The 19,362-nt window shown below is 38.4% G+C and overlaps 1 protein-coding gene across 1 annotated transcript in view; it reads left to right on the plus strand.

Annotated features, from left to right (window-relative positions):
• ryr2b (ryanodine receptor 2b (cardiac)) overlaps nt 1-19,362 on the plus strand; it is a 99,258-nt gene that overhangs the window by 23,125 nt on the left and 56,771 nt on the right. Inside the window, exons 29-50 of the mRNA XM_088351035.1 lie at nt 682-865; nt 1,064-1,196; nt 1,926-2,040; nt 2,899-3,059; nt 3,164-3,323; nt 3,456-3,542; nt 4,488-4,714; nt 5,307-5,520; nt 5,587-6,162; nt 6,304-6,504; nt 7,609-7,720; nt 7,865-8,005; nt 9,589-9,865; nt 9,939-10,053; nt 10,150-10,282; nt 11,079-11,182; nt 11,462-11,597; nt 12,835-13,021; nt 14,261-14,369; nt 15,537-15,657; nt 15,745-15,914; nt 17,961-18,181. Of these exons, the coding sequence (XP_088207161.1) occupies nt 682-865; nt 1,064-1,196; nt 1,926-2,040; nt 2,899-3,059; nt 3,164-3,323; nt 3,456-3,542; nt 4,488-4,714; nt 5,307-5,520; nt 5,587-6,162; nt 6,304-6,504; nt 7,609-7,720; nt 7,865-8,005; nt 9,589-9,865; nt 9,939-10,053; nt 10,150-10,282; nt 11,079-11,182; nt 11,462-11,597; nt 12,835-13,021; nt 14,261-14,369; nt 15,537-15,657; nt 15,745-15,914; nt 17,961-18,181 (3,884 nt within the window). The remainder of the gene's footprint in view (nt 1-681; nt 866-1,063; nt 1,197-1,925; nt 2,041-2,898; nt 3,060-3,163; nt 3,324-3,455; nt 3,543-4,487; nt 4,715-5,306; nt 5,521-5,586; nt 6,163-6,303; nt 6,505-7,608; nt 7,721-7,864; nt 8,006-9,588; nt 9,866-9,938; nt 10,054-10,149; nt 10,283-11,078; nt 11,183-11,461; nt 11,598-12,834; nt 13,022-14,260; nt 14,370-15,536; nt 15,658-15,744; nt 15,915-17,960; nt 18,182-19,362) is intronic.

Here is a 19,362-nt window from a genome sequence, read left to right on the forward strand (position 1 = left end):
CAGCTTTCATTTGTCACATGTTGGAATTAAAATATTAAGAGTTTAAATCCGAAGCAAAGAAGACACTGTCGCAACTATGAGTCCAACCACTTCAGTTCCTATTTCCCCCAATTAAAGGGGAGCGAAAAAACACTCAGCCAAATGTACTGTAGGAAAGAAATGCAGGGTGCCCTGCTGAAATCTATATTATTTTATTTATGATATAAACCGGTCACAAAGGCCCTAATATTTGTGATATATTTAGTAAGAATACCAACATACATTTTAACACTAATTTATTGCTGCATTTGGACTATCTAGGCAAGTAATTTTATTTATAATGGAAAATGAGTCCTGCGCCCCTCCATTGACAAGCTCCAAGACATATGGTGAGGGTGTTGGTGGGTAATCCTCATATTGACAACAAATTAGGGTGTTCCAGGAATTTCTTGGTTTTCTTATCAAAATCAATAGATGCAAATTAAAGTGTCAAAGGTTTGTATGATTCTGTTAAAAACATACATAAATAGAATTTAAGAATGAGAATAGGATTCCCGTTTTGCACTGACCATTTAACAGTCAATAACATGTCGACTTTTTAGTGACACATTTTTGACAGGCTTCCCTGAGAGCCTAAGCTTTTCTTGGCACCGGTTTATTGACAAGACTGATCCTCTGTATCCTGTCGGGATAACATTCAAGGTCAATAGAGTCAGTGGCTTAAATGATTCCCTATCAAGCCTGAGGGTCTCACGGGTGTTGACGCACAGCGGCGAAGAGAGCCAAATGGGTTTTTACCGTCTCAGCATGCCCATTCAGTGTGCTGCTCTACTGACCAGCCCGGTGGGGGGTATCCTGCCAGTGGCGGCCAAATCTTTCTCTCCAGGTGAGGATAATGTCACATAACATCATAACATTTATACATGTCAGTTTGAGTGATCAGTGAAATTGCAACAACAAAAATATATAAGTAGCATGGAAACACATTTGAAATTTGTATTTCTATTTACTTCCTCATGACCTTGGAAAAACTACTTTGCCAATTTTCCCTGGCGGTTCTACTCCAATAATCAATGACATCCAGCGAGGAAAGAGCCTGAAGAGGTGGACTCTGACTTTGAAGTTCTGATGAAGTCGGCCCATGGCTTTTCTAGTTCAAAAGATGAATTTGAGTACAAGGATCACAGCCAGGACAAAACGTCACGACTGAAGCAACGGTACGGCTGCCGACAAAGCAGTACTACTATATTTTCTGGACTTTAAGGCGCACCTAAAAACCTCAATTCCGCCAGAAATTTTGAAGTGCGCCCTATAACCCCGTCTGCCTTGTATACTACAGAATGTAGGGGATAAAATTAAAAATGCATACAATAATTGTGGGTATGCTTTACCATTGAAGGTTTTATTGTTATACCATATTTAGGCAATGATTGAACGCAAGCAGTGAAGGTGAGAGTGTCAATACACCAACACTAGACCAAGGAGATATACCTTATCTCATAATCACACTATTTTTACAACGCCAGCAACACCAATTTGCACAGTGGACTCTGATAGGTTAAACAGTCTCTCCACTTTTTCACAAATGAATGTTAGAGAACGGCGATAACAGAAAGTATTTCAAGAAAGTACTATATTAGCTCTTTTTCGTACACATACATATTAAACTGAGAGGTTATTGAAGCACAGATGAAGAAGTGGAGACACTGTTTACCCTATTAGAATAAACCATGCTAATTAGTTCCGTGGCACCGAACAAATAATGTGATGATGAGATAAGATCTAATGTTTTTGTTTGTTTGCCATCTACAGTACTCTAGTGTGCCTTACTGTTGTGCCTTATATGAAAAGTTGTCGTTTTTAAGTGGACTGATTTTTAGATGTGTAAAGTTAGCACCCTAACATGCTAATTTCACTGTACTTGAAAATCATGCTGTTCTTTCAAGGTTCATGCTGAAGCGGACAAAACCCAGTCTGGTCAGCAGCAGCTCTTCTTCTCGGCTCCTTGAGGATGTCCTAGTTGACAGAGATAATGCTGATCACCTTATTCAGGCCTCTAGAGTAAGAGACAAATCTTCTTATCTTACCACCATCAGTATGATGACTATGCTTGTCAGAATTTTTTGTCATACACAGGTATCTCATATTCAAACCTACATTTGAGACTTGTAGCACCCAAAACATCAGCCAATCACTCATAGCAATTTGATTGGGTGAGCAGTAGGGGTGGGCAGATCTCTGCACACACAGAGTACTGCCCACTCTGTCTCGCCCAGCCTCTACACCAAAAGTAAATATGTCCGTATCCTTCTCGTGCGCAGTATTTTGTGACATTTTTACAAAATCAAATTAATTGGTCGTGCTCAGGCTGGGTCAAACTTTAATTACCCGTGTGCCTGTGTTGGGCCGGGCTGGAGTTTTTAGGCTTGATCTTACCTATGGGGGTTGGGGATAGAGCAGGGGTCGGGAACCTATGGCTCGCGAGCCATAGATGGCTCTTATAATGAGTATGTATGGCTCGCGAGCCATAGATGGCTCTTATAATGAGTATGTATGGCTCGCGAGCCATAGATGGCTCTTATAATGAGTATGTATGGCTCGCGAGCCATAGATGGCTCTTATAATGAGTATGTATGACTCGGAGACAAAATTAATTGCATACAAACTTTCTCCATGTCATTCCAAAGTTGATTGAGTGCATTGTAGTGTATTGCACGCAATGCCAAACCAACAGTGTGAAGTCAGTGGTGCGGTCCAGTATATATAGGGCACATTTTTTACTAAAGTTTATAGTCAAAAAAATATATTTTTGTCTGTGCATCGCGAAGGAATCATCTATTTTGTCACATTTTGTATGTTTTAGAATTTGGTAATCGCTTTGACCCCTGACAATAAAACCAAGTTACTTTTCTATTTCAGTATTACTACTCCGTAAAGGTTCTTCCAAACCAGGAGCCTTTCAACGTTTTTGTAGGCTGGGTAACACCTGATTTCCATCAGAATGACATGACGTTTGACATTGATGGCCAGCTCACAGTGACTGTCACCCTCGGAGACGATAGTGGCAAAGTCCAAGAGAGGTTATTGTTTAGTAGCTTTTCTCACTGTGTACTCTGTTCACAAATTTATACTTTCAGTAGAACTGGGCAACTTCCTTTCCTGACAGTCCATTTGACACCCACAGCGTGAAGAGGAGTAACTGTTACATGGTCTGTGCCGGAGAGGCAACAGGTTTGTCTTGCAGCCGGAGAAGTGCTGGCTTGGAAATTGGCTGCTTGATTGACACCGCTGCGGGACTGCTGACGTTTACCTCCAGCGGTGTGGAGATGTCCACCTTTTATCAAGTATGTTACACAGGAAAACATATTTGGATTTGTTTAGACTCTTAAACTGTATGTATATTTTACTCACAGTTTTTTATTACATCAAAATGCAATTATTTTGATTGAGTAAAATGCATTTTGTCAATTAATCAGGTAGAGGCCAATACAAGGCTGTATCCTGCAGTTTTTGTCAAACCAACAACCAGCAACATGTTTCAGTTTGAGCTGGGAAGTATTAAGGTATGCCACTTTTTTTGAAAGTAATTTGCAAAAGACTGGGTGTCACTTTGGTCATTAACCCTGCATAAACACATTTTGTTTCTGTTTTTTGTTTCTTTTTGATTACGGCACAGTAAACATAAACAAACAGAATAGATAATTAATTAGCAAAAGGTAACAATAATTTATTTGCACACAAACAGCTGTACAATACAATAATACAATTCTGTACTTAAATATTTGCCCAGAGAGAGTAGGCTAAAGCCTAATCTTTTAAGTGCCTACCGCTGTTCCATTGTTTTCCTTGCATGGAAGACATATTCAAAATCATAACAAGAAAAAGTAACCTTACCCCACAAAGAAAAATTGGAAAATAAAGAAATGACCTTTCAAACGAAAATAGTCAAATAGTATTGCTCGTGACACATACTGTATAATACCCAAAGAAACTCTTGATATATTGATCTACTCTGATATATTTATCAAAGATACGTATAGTACATGATTTTAAAATTGTTGTGAAATTAATTAATTTAAGGTCATCATCTAAATATTTCAATAAGTGAGTATGTTTTCCGGCGGCACAATGGCTTTTAAATGTTGTGCACGAATGTGGTGCTTACTTGTATTGTATACTAATAATATGAATTTAAATTTCACTATATCTTCAAATTTTAACAGATTTTATCAACAGTTTGTACATTATTTATACCTTTGTATTCCCTATAGCTTTCTTCTACAATCTAACTAGCAATTCTATCTTGCTCTTTTACGTGTTTCCCCAAATCTCTATACAATAATTTAAATATGGCAAACAACTGTTATTTATTTAAATAATTGTTTTGTTAAATTCATCTACTTGTAACTGCAATATTCTCTGCTTATTTTGATTGTATGCTATTTATGATCTCATATTTTGTCAATTAGTCCAACAAATTTTGATTTTTGTCTTTCTGTCAATTCTAGAATGCAATGCCGCTGACAGCCGGGTTTTTTCGCAGCCTCAGCACTACTCTTAAATCTCAGTGCCCACCCAGGATGCAGGTGCAGCATCTAAGCCCTGTCTCATGGACACGGGTTCCTGACAGACTACTGAACGTTTTGGTAGACCGTCCTGATGAGCATCATGGCTGGAGAGTCCAGTGCCTTGAGCCTCTTCAAGTCATGACCCTCCAAATCCCTGATGAAAGCAGGTTTGATGAAGCTCTAGGACTCCCAATTAAAATGATTTTTAGTTCCACTGGATGAATTATCAACAAACTATTGATGCATTAATTTAGGTAATTCATTCTGATTTAAAACACTCTCATTGGCTTCTGTAGTGCAAAGTGCATGCTGGCTTACAAATAATGAAAAGAGGTGCCTTTTTTCAGTCGCATCACAGGACAATGAGTTGTGATTTTTTTCAAAGGTCGTTCAAGCCAAACAGAGCAGGTGTTCCATAATATTCTAGCCTTTGAAATGGAAAATGCAGGAGCATAAGTCCAGCCCTGTGAAAGTGCCCATTTCCCTTCTCCAAAAGCAGTCATTTAACCACTTTCTTACTTCAGTAGTAGAAGCAGTGTGAAATCAACTCCCCTTGGCTGATTGTTATAATCAAGAAATTTTACTTAATATCTTTACTATAAGTGCTCCATCTGATGAGGTTCTTGTAATGGGCACATTGCGGCATATTATCTTTACTATATAAGTTCCCCATCCAATGAGGTTCTTGTAGTGGGTACATTGCGTTATAAGAAGTATTTTGAAAGGCATATAATTCAACCTTTTTACAATATACTTTAGGTGTGTGGACATTTTGGAGCTGTCCGAGTTGGATGATATGATGACCTTCCAGTACCACACCCTCCTCCTTTACTGTGCTTTATGCACTCTGGGCAATGAAAGAGTGTGCCATGTCATCTGCAGCCATGTGGACCAATCACAGTTTCTCCACGCTATTCAAAATCCCCACCTGCCTGGTCTACTCCGCTCTGCTTTTTATCAGCTTCTTGTGCAGGTAATTTCATGCCTCATCCCTCAATTTGTACCACATGGTCTTTCCGACACTGAACATTTTTTGCAGGTACATCTCAGCAGCCATGCGAGCGCACGTCTCATGATGAACCATGAATATATTATTCCTATGTCAGACCAAATGAAAGACGTTGTCCTTCATAAAAACAATTGCAGCAATGGGAGAAGTACACTTCCTCTTGGAATCCCAAGCATTTGCACAAGTGTTTCCCTTAAACCACAGATGGGGTTCTCCAGCCCTTGTTTTGTCAGCACTGATGTGATGGGACGGGAAGTAACCAGCAGTGACAGTCCAGAATTCCCATTGGAAATCCTGAAGACCCTTACAGTGGAAATGTTGTATGCAGCAGTATGGTCTGTGGATCGTGGTGTTAGGGATGCTTCGGGTGGCACTATCGAGCTTTTGCTTGTTCCGCTTGTTAAGCTGTTCCACACTCTTTTGGTGATGGGAGTACTGACTGATGAGGACCTGGCTCAAGTTCTCAAGCTTATAGATCCCAGGGTCTTCTCCACAGAAATACAAATAGAGAAAGAGAAGCAAAAAGGAAGAGGGATGAGTGATCACTTAAATTATCCCAAACAAGGACTCCTGCAAATGAAACTTCCAGAAAAGGTCAAACTTGAGGTAAACACAGGGAATCAAATTTGCTTTGTGTGCATATTGTTACAAATTCTTAAAACAGTAGATGCTGTATATTATTTGCAAATAAAAAAAACTAATAAATTCTTCGACACATAAAATATCACAACCACTCTTTTTCTCTAGCTTTGCAACATGCTGAATTACCTGTGCGATATGCAGGTGCGCCACAGGGTGGAAGCTGTGGTAGCATTCTCAGAAAATTTTGTAGGCGAGCTACAGGAGAACCAGCGATTCCGCTACAACCAAGTCATGCAGGCGCTCAATATGTCTGCTGCCCTGACGGCCCGCAAGACTAAAGAGTTCCGCTCTCCTCCACAAGAGCAGGTAATATTACGCACACGCAAATAAATGTGTGTGTAAATGTATATATACTGGACTGTCTCAGAAAATTAGAATATTGTGATACCCACCAGTAACTGGTGCACTGACCATGGCATCACTGTCCTTGATTGGCCTGCTAATTCCCCTGACCTGAACCCCATCGAGAATTTGTGGGGTATAGTTAAGAAGAAGATGAAAGACACCAGACCTACAAATGCAAATGAGCTGTAGGCCGCTATCGAAGCATCCTGGGCATCAATAACACCTCAGCAATGCCACAGGCTGATTGCCTCCATGCCACGCCGGATTGATGCAGTAATCCGTGTAAAAGGATTCCCAACCAAGTACTGAGTGCATCAATGGACATTTTCAAATGTTTGATTTAGTTTTGCTGTTATAAAATTATTTTTTTTACTTGGTCTGAGGAAGTATTCTAATATTTTGAGATAGGATTTTTGAGTTTTCTTAAGCTGTAAGCCAAATTCAGCAATATTAAAATAATAAAAGGCTTGAAATAGTTCAGTTGATGTGTAATGAATCCAGAATGTATGACATTTTTGTTTTTTTAATTGCATTACAGAAAATAAAGAAGTTTATCACAATATTCTAATTTTCTGAGACAGTCCAGTATATATATATATATATATATATATATATATATATATAGTGTGTGTATATTTATATACAGGATACGTTTGACTTCTGTATAGCAAACAAAGGCTACTATACCAAATATTTACATTAATTTTCTCAGGTGTTCAAATACTTATTTGCAGCTATATCACACAAATACATTTTTAAAAAAGCGTGCATTGTGATTTATATATATATATATATATATATATATATATATATATATATATATATATATATATATATATATATATATATATATATATATATATATATATATATATATATATATATATATATATATATATATATATATATATATATATATATATATATAAATCCGTGTATATGAAGCAACAAAACCGAAAAAGGTTAATGGCGATACGGGGATCAATGTATATAATTCCCAAACCTAGTTTTTCTTTGCCCGGTGTTTTTTAATATGTCATTGAATTTTAAATCTTTTTGCCTCAGATTACCATGCTTCTGAGCTTTAGAGATGAAGAACAGTGCGAAAACAGTCCGTGTCCAGCAGAAACCCAACAACTCCTGCGAGACTTTCACCAGCTTCTGAACGCCCACTGCGGTTGGTTTGCCATGTCTTTTCCGGTGCTTGATTGTTTATCCTCACTGAACTCATAAAATCAGTGAGCCAAGACGAAGCTGTGAGGAAAAACTTACCATAATTATCTGCCAGTCAGCTTCATTTTATTTTACTGCTTTTGCTCAGGGATTGAACTGGACACTTCCTGGGAAGAAGGTGAAGATGCTGAGATGCCTGTAAAGTATCAACTTCTAAGCCTGGGGGCAAAAGTCCTTGGACTGAGGAAAGCGTCCACACAAGTGGAGGATGGTGGACCCATTTGTCCCAGTAAGACATGCAGAAATGAATGTTAGAGGTTATCAATTTTTACCAGGTTCGGACCGACACATAACTTTAAAAGATGGGTCACCTTGGACGACATTCCAATTAAAAAAAAAAAAAAAAAAAAACAACTGTCCCATAAGTCATTAAAATAGTTTTACTCATGAAAGCAGCACCTAATTCACAATGCTGATACATAAAGTGGATCTTGATGCCGGCAGCACGGCAGCGCAGTGGTTAACGATTTACATTCCTGTGGGCAGTTTGCGTGTTCTCACCGTGCATGTGTGGATTTCCTCCGGGCACCTGAGAAAATCAGTCTGGGTGTGGAAGTTAGCCTTACTGCTTAATAATAATGTGGCAGGTAGGTGTATTCAAACAACAACAAAAACACAATACTTAGTCAGTTGTTTCATTTCACACTTGATAGGTAAGCAGATGCCCTAGAGACACAACTATTCTTCTGCAAGCAGTAAAAAGTCAATTTTCCATAATATGTTATTCTTCAGTAGATCAACTAATCAAGAAGAAAGCTGTGATCGCAGTGGTTGTCCTGTGGGGTACATTTCATAACTTTGTAATGAATTGAAAATTATGACAAATATCTCATAACACAGATTTTTGTTTGACATGAGGATCCAAGCGCCGCGTGCAGGTAACCAAAATTTGTCAACAATTGATGCTGCCTCCTTAAAAAGTTGGTAAATGACTGAGACAGCAAAAAGAGGATATGTATGAATTAATGGCAGGCTGTGTATTTCAAACCTAGATTTTTAGCAGGCAGGCAGAATCAATCCAATCCTCATTAACTATTTTACGATAAAACGTTTACTGCAGCTACAGCTATGACGCTTAACAAACATCAATATTAACCTCAGAAAAGAAAATTATTTAGGAATTTAGCCACAAATCATTTTATTTGTGCACAAAATACATCCTTCTTTTTTCAGTTCCATCTAGAAGTTATTTTCTATCGCCATTGTAGCTAATGCTAAAAGCCTGTTCTGTCATTTATCTGGCATACCATTTTTTTCTCGATTTAAGGCTGGAAAAAGTCTGTTTGAGAGAAGCAGATTTTTCCTTTTTTCTGGGTGTGTGATACTTCCATTACTGCCCCCTCGCCAATCATAATTTTGAGAAAAGTGACCATTTTTAGGGCCCGATAGTTGGCACTAGCCCCGCCAACCAAAATGTGATTGGCTAAACCAACAGCTTTGTCGACACTGATGTTATGCCTCAGGGCCTGTGCCGCTTATTGTGAAGGCTTCTGGGTGATTTCTGACCCTGGCAAAAAGTAATGGCTGAAATAGTATAGGTTCAAGCAGCGCAACCAGGGGAGAAACAATGAAAGGTAGCTGACAATTTGGAATTATTTAATTAGTATACGTGGACAAAAGAGAAAAAACATGACCCGATTTAAATATTTTTAGACCAGCAGAGAAGGCCTTGCATGCCCTGACGGCCGACCACTGGTATGATTGAAGGTCTTTGACTCACCATAATATCCCCTTGTATGCCAGCAAAGCTATAATTTGAGGTTTTCCAAAAGGATATAGATGATAGCCTCTCCCTGCTTTTTGCTTCTTAAGGATCTCTCAAGATGTTAATCTCTGAAACCATGTTACGCTGGGCTGAAGAAACAGAAATGGAGGATCCTGTCCTGGTCGGGACTGTATTCTCGCTGCTGCACCGCCAGTATCAAGGCCTGGGTGGGCATATGGGACCCCCACTTTCCAAAGCTTATACGATTAGTCATGCGTCCGTGGATGACACCATGACACTTCTGTCCTCTCTTGGCCAAATCCGTTCGTTGCTGAGCGTACGTATGGGGACTGAAGAGGAAAAGCTGATGATTAGAAGACTCGGGTAAGGGTTGATTATTTTATTTGCTCTTTTAATTTGAAACAAAATTGTAACTGTCATTTTGTCCCTGGGACAGAGACATCATGAACAATAAGGTTTTCTATCAGCACCCTGACCTAATGAGGGCATTAAGCATGCATGAGACAGTCATGCAGGTGATGGTCAATGTACTCGGAGAAAATGATTTGAAGGTCAGTCCTATAAAGTACTGTGTATGGAATTTGTGTTTCAGAATAACATTGAGATCATCATACCTTTTTGTTCAAGCAATGTTTTTTTCCTGGTAGGAGATTTCTTTTCCGAAAATGGTGGCCAGCTGCTGTCGATTCCTTTGTTATTTTTGCCGCATCAGCCGACTCAACCAAGGAGCCCTTTTTGACCACCTGAGCTACCTCTTAGAAAACAGCAGCTTTGGACTCGGTACTATATGAACAATTCCCTCAAATTTGTCCATAAAAGGGAAAAAATATAACAAAAAAAAAAAGATTACTCCGTGTCTTAAAGCAAAACACATGACATATAATGAAGTTTACAAGGTCCAATCCTTTTTTTAGAATTTAAATTATTTTGTTTGCTAAACAGTAAAAGACTACAAAAATCCAAGTTTTTTGTTTTGTCTTTTTAATAGAAGCCTCAAGTAGATTTCTATAAACACATGTTGAATTAATGATTGTGTGGAAGAAAAGTTATTTCAAATTTTCCATTTTGTATTATAAATATGAATTAAAATGTATGCTGTGGCCCCCTAAAAAACGGCCAGTGTGACAAAAGCAGCTCCTAGGACCTACGCCTTACTTACATTATCGTATTTGTGCAATGATCGATAAGTCAGATAATACAGCTGACCGCAATCACACAACGTTGGATGCAACAGGAATCGAACTCGGTGTGAGTGCCGGAACCTTACCACTAACAAGTCAAGTCAATTGAGAAATCAGAGAGTCCTCCTGAAAAATATAAGTGAACGAATTATTTTGTATTTCAGATAAAAGGCATTAAATAACACACATTGAAAATCTTAAATTGGTATTGTGTTAGTAGTTAACATTGTTATTAAATTATTTCAATCACGGACGCACATATTCAACAAATTTTGCCATATGCAATGCTTAGTTTGAGCTTAAGAAAAGGTGAAACAAAGCCTCATATAGATTTTTAATAAAAAATGAGGAGGGTGTACACAAATAAATGGGATCTTTTTTTCCTTCCTCATCAGCTTCACCATCAATGCGTGGCGCGACTCCACTTGATGTGGCAGCAGCATCTGTAATGGACAATAATGAGCTGGCCCTTGCTTTAAGGGAGCCTGAACTAGAAAAGGTGTGTTGATGGCTCATCTCAAATTTCTATGAATCAGTACATTTTGTATGCTTTTATCAGTGCAGTGCTTAGAAAAACTTTTTCCAAGTAAGTCATTGGGTTTTTTCCTTCACTCTGCTGCCAGATTAATCCGAACGGTAATTTCAAAATATTAACCACAATTATAGCCAACATACTGCTTTGCCCAATGAACCTTCTTTTTTTGCGATGGTCAAGCAGTGCATTTAGTTACATATCCTGCAGTTATTATTTCCAGCTCCAATTTTTTCTCGTATGCAGGTGGTGCACTGCCTTGCTGGCTGCTGTCTAAAAAGCTGCTCGCTGCTTGTGGCCAAAGGCCACCCTGATATTGGATGGAACCCCGTGGAGGGAGAACGTTACCTGGACTTTCTACGCTTTGCTGTATTCTGCAATGGTATTTTAAGTGTTGCTGCAAAGTGCTGTATGTCTTTTGTCAAGGTTGGGTTATTGTATCAAAATGTCAAATTCAAATAAATATGTAGGTACTGAACTGTAAAACTTCCTGTGAACTCCCGTTAACCTTTCTGCTATTCTAATTGCTTTACTTTCCCAGTAATTACTTCTGAATTGGCTTAGATGAAAATAATAATATTGTTCTACTAACAAACTGTTTTTGAATACCATATAATTCGGACTATATTGCACACCTGATAATTAGAAGCAACCAGTACATTTTTAAAGGAAAAACCAAAATGTACATACATAAGCCACACCTGACCATAAGCTGGATATGCCCACATTGAAACATTAGATATGTACAAAGAAAGACGGTACACAGAAAGAGTTTTATAAATATACGGTACCTTAACCCCTTAACTTTCCGACAGCCCGCTGGTGGGACGCCGGACCTTTAAACATACACGTGGCTGTACGATGTCACTAGTCACTGAAATATTACAATCAGTCTAAAACAAGACACCAGGAAACTATAAAGCCAGCATAACTTACGAATATGTCCTCTGGCCGTCTTTAAATGTCCGGGAAAATGGCTTTTTTTACATCAAGGACAATCCATAAAATCCAACGTGTAAAATATTTATTCCAAAACACGATAATGCCGACAGATAAATAGAAAGGCACCTCAAACATTTCAGCTTTGTTGGGCGTTGCTTCTTGTAATCTGTTCGTTTCGCCACATTAATTCTGTTTACAAATAGACTGACTCGTACAGTTATTCCCAATACGCTAGTTAGCCCTCCCCCTTCGATTGACACCTTTTCCATGGTAAGGGTCTGTTCATGTTATTTTTTTCATGCACAAAGCTCGAAGTTGCATTAAACATGCATCTTCCTCTACACCTTTGCTGCTCAGGTGCCCCTGGCATAAATTACCTGCATCATTGCATAAGCTTAGGGTTGAAAGCTTGGGAAAAAAGTGCAGCTTTTTTTTTAACTTGAATTTATCTCAAACTTTTTTTTTAAATGAAAAAAAATCCATAAAAATGTAACTTGTTTTCTATGAAAACATGAATACTTAAAATGGGCAAAATAATTATGTTCATGTTTTCATTTCATTAATGAATAAATTGTCCTTAATTGTATGCTAACTGGACTGTGCAGTGCACACACAAATACAATTTTAAAAGAAGGTGACCAATGATACGTGTGGAACTTTGTGCTCTTTGACCTCAGGTGAAAGTGTGGAGGAGAACGCTTACCTGGTTTTGAGACTGCTGATTCGTCGGCCTGAATGTTTTGGTCCTGCCCTGCGAGGTGACGGCGGACATGGCCTCCTTGCAGCAATGAAAGAGGCCATCAACATGTCCAAGGACTCGTCTCTAAACGGACTTTGCGTGGCCTACCAGTCCAATGCAACAATGTATGTCAGCATGCATCCATTTATTTAGATTGCCTTTGCTCGTCAATTTTGTGGGTGAGCAAGAGCTTATCCCACCATAGTTTGGTGAGAGGTATTAGGTTTACTATGCAAGTATTGTGATATCTTGGTACTAAAAAAAGCAGTCATTGCTTTGCATATTACAATTCACTCTACCACTTTACCTTTTATCTAGTGGTTGTTTTTTTGTCCTGCAAGAATACTGTATTTTTAGCACTATAAAGCGCACTGGATTGATCATAAGGCACACCCCCAAAAAATAACAGTGATGTATTTTTTCATATATAAAGCACACTGGACTATAAGGCGCGTGGCATTAAAACTACAGTCAGAGATAGGGTTGCATAATACAGTTTAATTTGACATTTATTTCATAAAGCATAAATTACCAATTTGACATCTAGTTACACCACGGAAATTAATGTATTCATCCATGGTGTCTTCACTCTGAAGCGACCCATTTTGACCAGCTTGACAGCTAGTGAATTATGTGCACCAACAATTAAGGATTCGCAATAAGCATTTAAAAAATTTCGTCTGAGCTGCCACCCAAAGTTCTGCATTCTTCAATTTTTTTCCTCCTAGCAACAAACTATTAACTTGTTAATTAAAAAAGGGCTTTGCAAGATCCCTCTTTATGTTTGTCAAAGACAGAAGAGTGACTTCACACTAGCACAAATAATTATGGACCAAACATTATATAAATTTCACAATAATTTACACAGTTAAAAAATACAAACCATTGGATTAAGAGCGCTCAAGTGATTAACAGAGCCTTGAAAATTGGCTAAAAAGTAACAAATCATATTACTGCATTTTTGTTATTATAAGAACCCCACTCATCATTGACAGAAATGTATCCTGCATTTTTGCACGATTAACATGTTAACCACAAAATGGCACTCGAAGACCACACTATATGTTTCTCCCCCCAAAAAAAGTTACCGTATGCAGTATGATTTAATTGTAACTGCATTTCCAAAAACATCCACCGTATTTTCCGATATATAAGGCGTACCGGATTACAAGGCGTACTTTAAAATTTGTAGCTATTTTTTTTGGGTGCAAATCAGTCTGAAAAATAAGGTCTTTATATATAATACTTCTGCATAAAAAATAAACTCTTCTTTGATTGTAACCGGGATTATCAATATTTAGGGAAAAGCATTTAATGTTATTGAAAATGTCCTTATAATGGCTTCGAATTGCGTCCTGTTATAGCAATACTGTCCAGGAAGGTGATTATGACCAAATTCATATGGGGCACGCCATCATGACCTTCTATTCAGCTCTCATTGACTTGCTTGGGCGGTGTGCTCCAGAGATGCAAGTGAGTGTTTTTTTCAGACTTTACTTACCATTCCTGGTACTAATATCCATTGATGCTGCCAGGAATGACGCCTACTGGGTTTTGTTGATAAAGCATTACGCTGTTCAAAAAGGATAAGTGACAATTTTTTGACGGAACTCCACATGTTGCTCACTTCTCTATGAGGAAAAGAAAAAAAGGCTTGTTTTCAAAAATTTCTCGTCATTTTAAGGATCATCGTAAATTGGATATTTTATCAAAAGCATTTATTTATTTTCATACACATTACCTGTATATATTTTTGCAGTGTAGACCTGCGAGAATGGTAGAAAAAGTACACATTTTTAGTATTTTCTCATATTTTACATTGATAAATATGGTTCTTATTTTACTTCTTATTTTTTCTCGTTATAAGTCGAGTTTTTGCCAGCGTGAATATGCGACATCTGAAGGAAACAATATGGAAAATAAAGGTACATTGTCTATTATAAAACTTGTTTCATTGAAAAAAAAATTGAATAACAAGCAAAAAATGCGTGAACTAATAAATAATAGTTTAATAGACATTCAAAAACATTTCATGGGAAAAATTATTGACAAATGTTCAAGAAAGGTGACTTACTTCATCACATGAATGAGATGAATTCAGGCTTGCATGTTGGATAATTCAGACAAGAATGCGCAAGTATGTCAAAAGAAAATTATGCAGTTTGGTCACCTTGAGTCTCCGTACATTGTAGTCTTACTTTTGCTTTGTAGCACTCATTTTTGGCATACTACAGTAACAATTAGTGGTCAAATATTACACAGTGTCCCTTCAAGAAAACAAAAAGTTTAACAAATAAGGAAAGTAATATTTACAATAAACAGAATTGTCTTCTCATAGAGACATGACATACTGAGGCATTCACATATTGATGGCCTGTCAAATTGATTTTTTGCACAGCAGTGGAAGGAATATTGTCTTTCTGGCATTAATCAATGGGCAGTAAATACACTGCGCTGTACATGCGGTAATTTGTACGGTTAGAGTATTAGTCAAAGCTAAGTGGCTTAAAATACTTTTGTAAATAAAATATATTTGGTTCTGTTTACATGTTTCCCGATTGTGTGTGTTCAAAATCCAGCACATGGTCCGGATCATCACACATCCATTCGTCAAATATTCAGATTACTCATTTGTTGCAGTTGATTCAAAGAGGGAAGGGAGAAGCCATCCGCATGCGGGCCATTCTGAGGTCACTTATTCCTATCCAGGATCTAGAAGGAGTCATTAGCATTTCTTTTCAAACCCCATCATTGTCAAAAGGTTGAGTGAAATCCCCTAAATATTAAAATCCTCTTTAGATTAAGTCTCATGTTAAGAACCCAGTAATGAGGTAATGTAATTTTGCAGATGGTTCGGTGGTTGAACCCGACTTATCGACAGTGTTTTGCCCAGACCACAAGGCGGCTATGGTTCTGTTTGTTGACAGAGTGTATGGGATTGGTGAGCAGAGTTTTCTCATCCATCTCATCCAAGTTGGCTTTCTGTCTGACCTTCAGATAGCTGTCTCTCTTGACACAGTGAGTTTTCTCCCCTTATTTTTTTTTAATGTGTTTGGCATGTATGGTTTTGGTTTACCGGGAAAGTATGTATCGGTTATAGTTGTAATGATAATGAAACAGGACTGTAAAAAAACTGTCTATTATATATTTTTTCCATTAGACAGAAAAATATTCTTGACCAAATCATGTCATGTCCTGAATATGCAAAGACAGGCCTTGCAATTCACACCTAGGCCTTCAGTAGGCTGAATCAATTCAACCCTCAATAACTATTTGACGGATAAAAAACATTTACTGCAGTTACAACTGTGACACATATTAAAAAACACAATTAATAACCTCATTCATTTGCGATACTATTTAGGAATATAGCCACATTTTACTCACCCCAAATCATTTTACTTGTGCACAAAATCCAACCTCCTTTCTTTCCTCAAGAATATTTCAAGTACTCTGTTGTACAGATTTTCCGTGCGTTTTAGTTCCATCACAAAAGTTATTTTTTATTGCCATCAAAGCTAAAGCTGTAAATTGATCCCGTCGTGTCGTATTATGGCATACATTTGTATTTGATTTAAGGTTGAAGTCTGTTTGACAAAAGCAGTGGACACAGGGATACTAAAGTTTTCTTCACCTTTTAGTTGTGATCCTTCTGTTACCGCTCTCTACCCAATTATAATTTGTGAAACCGGGGGCTTTTCATTACCCCTTTTAAGAAGGCACTAACTTGCCAACTCATAATCTGATTGGCCGAACCAAACCCTTTTTAGTCACTGATGTTACACCTCAGGGCCTGCAGAACTGTCTGTGAAGGTCTCCGGGTGGATTTCTGACGCTTGCAACAAGTAGTGGCTGAAATGTGATTGGTTTAATGCTCAAATTTGTAAGCACACACCTGGAAACAGGCACAAGCAGAAGAGAAGCAATGAAAGGAAGTTGACAGTTTGGAATTGTTTAATAAGTTTTATGGGCAAAATATAAATAACATCAGATGTTTCAGATATTCTTTAAGGACCCGCTCGGGGTGGCGTGGAAGCTCAATGCAGAAGCAAGGATAAAGGCAACAATCGGTCTTTTAACCGGTACATAGGAAAGACAGAAACATAAGGCAACAGTATCTTAATCACCAGATACTGTTGTTGTGGTCCAGGGGCAGGCAAGGTGTTAGTGATCCAGCAAACTCTGATTGGTGACAGTGACAGAAGTCAGAATTTGTGGTCGTTAAGAAAGCAAGGTTTGGGTACACTGAAAGTAAGACAAGGCTGAGACAATGCTAGAACGAGAATAGCTATGAACTGACAAACCTGCTCAAAAACAGGAGTGCTCAGGGGATGGTGTAATAATAGTCTGTGGTTTGCAATAATCTGTGGTCTGTTGTGATTAAGGGCTATACTAATAAACATGACTTGACTAGACTTGAGAGGTGATTAGGGTGCAATCAGGGCAAGAGACACTAAGCGTGAGTGGAAATCAGAGCCAAGGAGGATGTGACCGAAAAAGGCATCGATTACTTCAGCTGTGCTACGTTAATGGAAAAGTTTTTATTTTTTTGTAGATGTTAATTAATATCAAATGGTGCCATAAGTGCCAGTGTGGCCAAAGCATACCTGACGTAAACTAAATTCCACGTGTAAAATAGGCACCAGAGGGGCCTAATGTTTTTGCCAGAACCGATACCTTTAACATTGAGACATGACAACAATATCTTGCTGCAAATTTTATATTTATTGCAGTATTGCTGGTATTGTACCCCCTAATATTAGCTTTTATAGATATCCTAGTATTTTTCTTTATCCATACATAGAAATAATGGGTTCATTTAGTTATAGACAGATTTACTTTTAACAGCAACGTTCGAATGTGCTAATAATAATACAATACAATTCAATTTATCATAAATAGCGGTTCGGTTTTCGATTAAACTACTGTTACGAAGGGAACAGGTGTTCCAACATGTGCCGAGAACCAGCTTGCCCACGTCGCATAGATGAGTGGTTAGATCTTTTGTAAGGTAATTTTCTGACAACACAGTGCAGTAGCAAATAGAGCTATTTTTTTTTGTAGGATGACTTTGGATCCACTGACATGGCCTTGGCTCTCAACCGATACTTGTGCTCAGCTGTGCTTCCGCTGCTTACAAAGTATTCAGCCCTCCTCCTTGGTCTTGAGGAGCACACCACACTTATGGATTCTCTTATTCAGGCCATCTATAGCCTCTCCAAGGCCTCAAGCTTGACTAAAGCCCAGAGGGACACAACAGAGGATTGCGTGTTGGCTGTGTGCAGGTATAAATGTTCTGAGTGCTCTTGATTTTTTTTTAATTGAAAACACAAAAAAACTAAACATCATATGAAGTAGAACCAGCCAATTGGAACATTTTTTAGTCCCTCCCAGTGCACATTTTGTTTCCTGGTTGTTTGTAATGCTTTGATAAGAATTGTTTGACATGATACAGATATAATTTTCTAATTACAGAATCACACATTTGATCAAAACTTTGCTAATGACAGTTTTTAATTAGATTCCTCATTCTGTAATGACATGATCAGTCCATAAGTGGTGATTCATCATGCAACATTATGCATATCCAACTAATGGCACAGTAACTAAGTACAGTTCTGCATATTGACATGACTTACTTTGCAAGAATGTACCATTTTTTTCCCCATTTTCACCTAAAAAGTGCCCCTTTATGACTTGGTGCGCCTTAAATACCGCACAATATGGTGGATTATATTGGAAATGCATAAAGTATTTATTTGTCTGCGTTACAACACAAGGTTTTACGGTATACTTCTGTATTTAAGCAATGATTACTCGAGTGATAATCATCTCTGCCCCGATTGCAATTGTATGCAACGGTATTCGAGTCGTGGTGGGGAGGATGCTGACACTTTACAGTTAGACCTCCAGTGGTACAGAGACATATGAAAAGGCACTATAGCCTATGTTATCTATGTTATGGGCGACCGCCCCGAGACTGGGAGGTCGCTGGTTCAAGCCTCGGCCGAGTCATAACTAAGACTTACAACTTTGGTACTCATTGCCTCCCTGCTTGGCGTTCGGCATTAGGGGTTGGAATTGGGGCGTTTGGTCCCAACTACCAACACATCAGTTGGGTTGAGTGAGGGGGCTGGGAATCCCCTCCTCTGTATCAATCTCCCAGAAAGAGACAGAAATGTGAATGTGTTCTTGACTCTAGCCACCTCCCACTAGGGGGATATGATATATATATCATCTCATCTCTCATTAGCCGTACCGCTTATCCTCATTAGGGTTGCGGGGGGGCTGGAGCCCATCCCAGCCATCTCCAGGCAGTGGGCAGGGGACACCCTGAACTGGTTGCCAACCAATCGCATGGCACACAGGGACAGACAACTCTTTCGCTCATTCACACCTAGGGACAATTTGGACCGGCCAATTCACCTGAAATGCATGGTTTTGGAACGTGGGAGGAAACCGGAGT

The sequence above is a fragment of the Urocampus carinirostris genome, chromosome 13 (genome assembly GCF_059441175.1).
Source record: "Urocampus carinirostris isolate Australia breed hairy pipefish chromosome 13, RoL_Ucar_1.0, whole genome shotgun sequence".
In the NCBI taxonomy this organism is placed as follows: Eukaryota; Metazoa; Chordata; class Actinopteri; order Syngnathiformes; family Syngnathidae; genus Urocampus; species Urocampus carinirostris.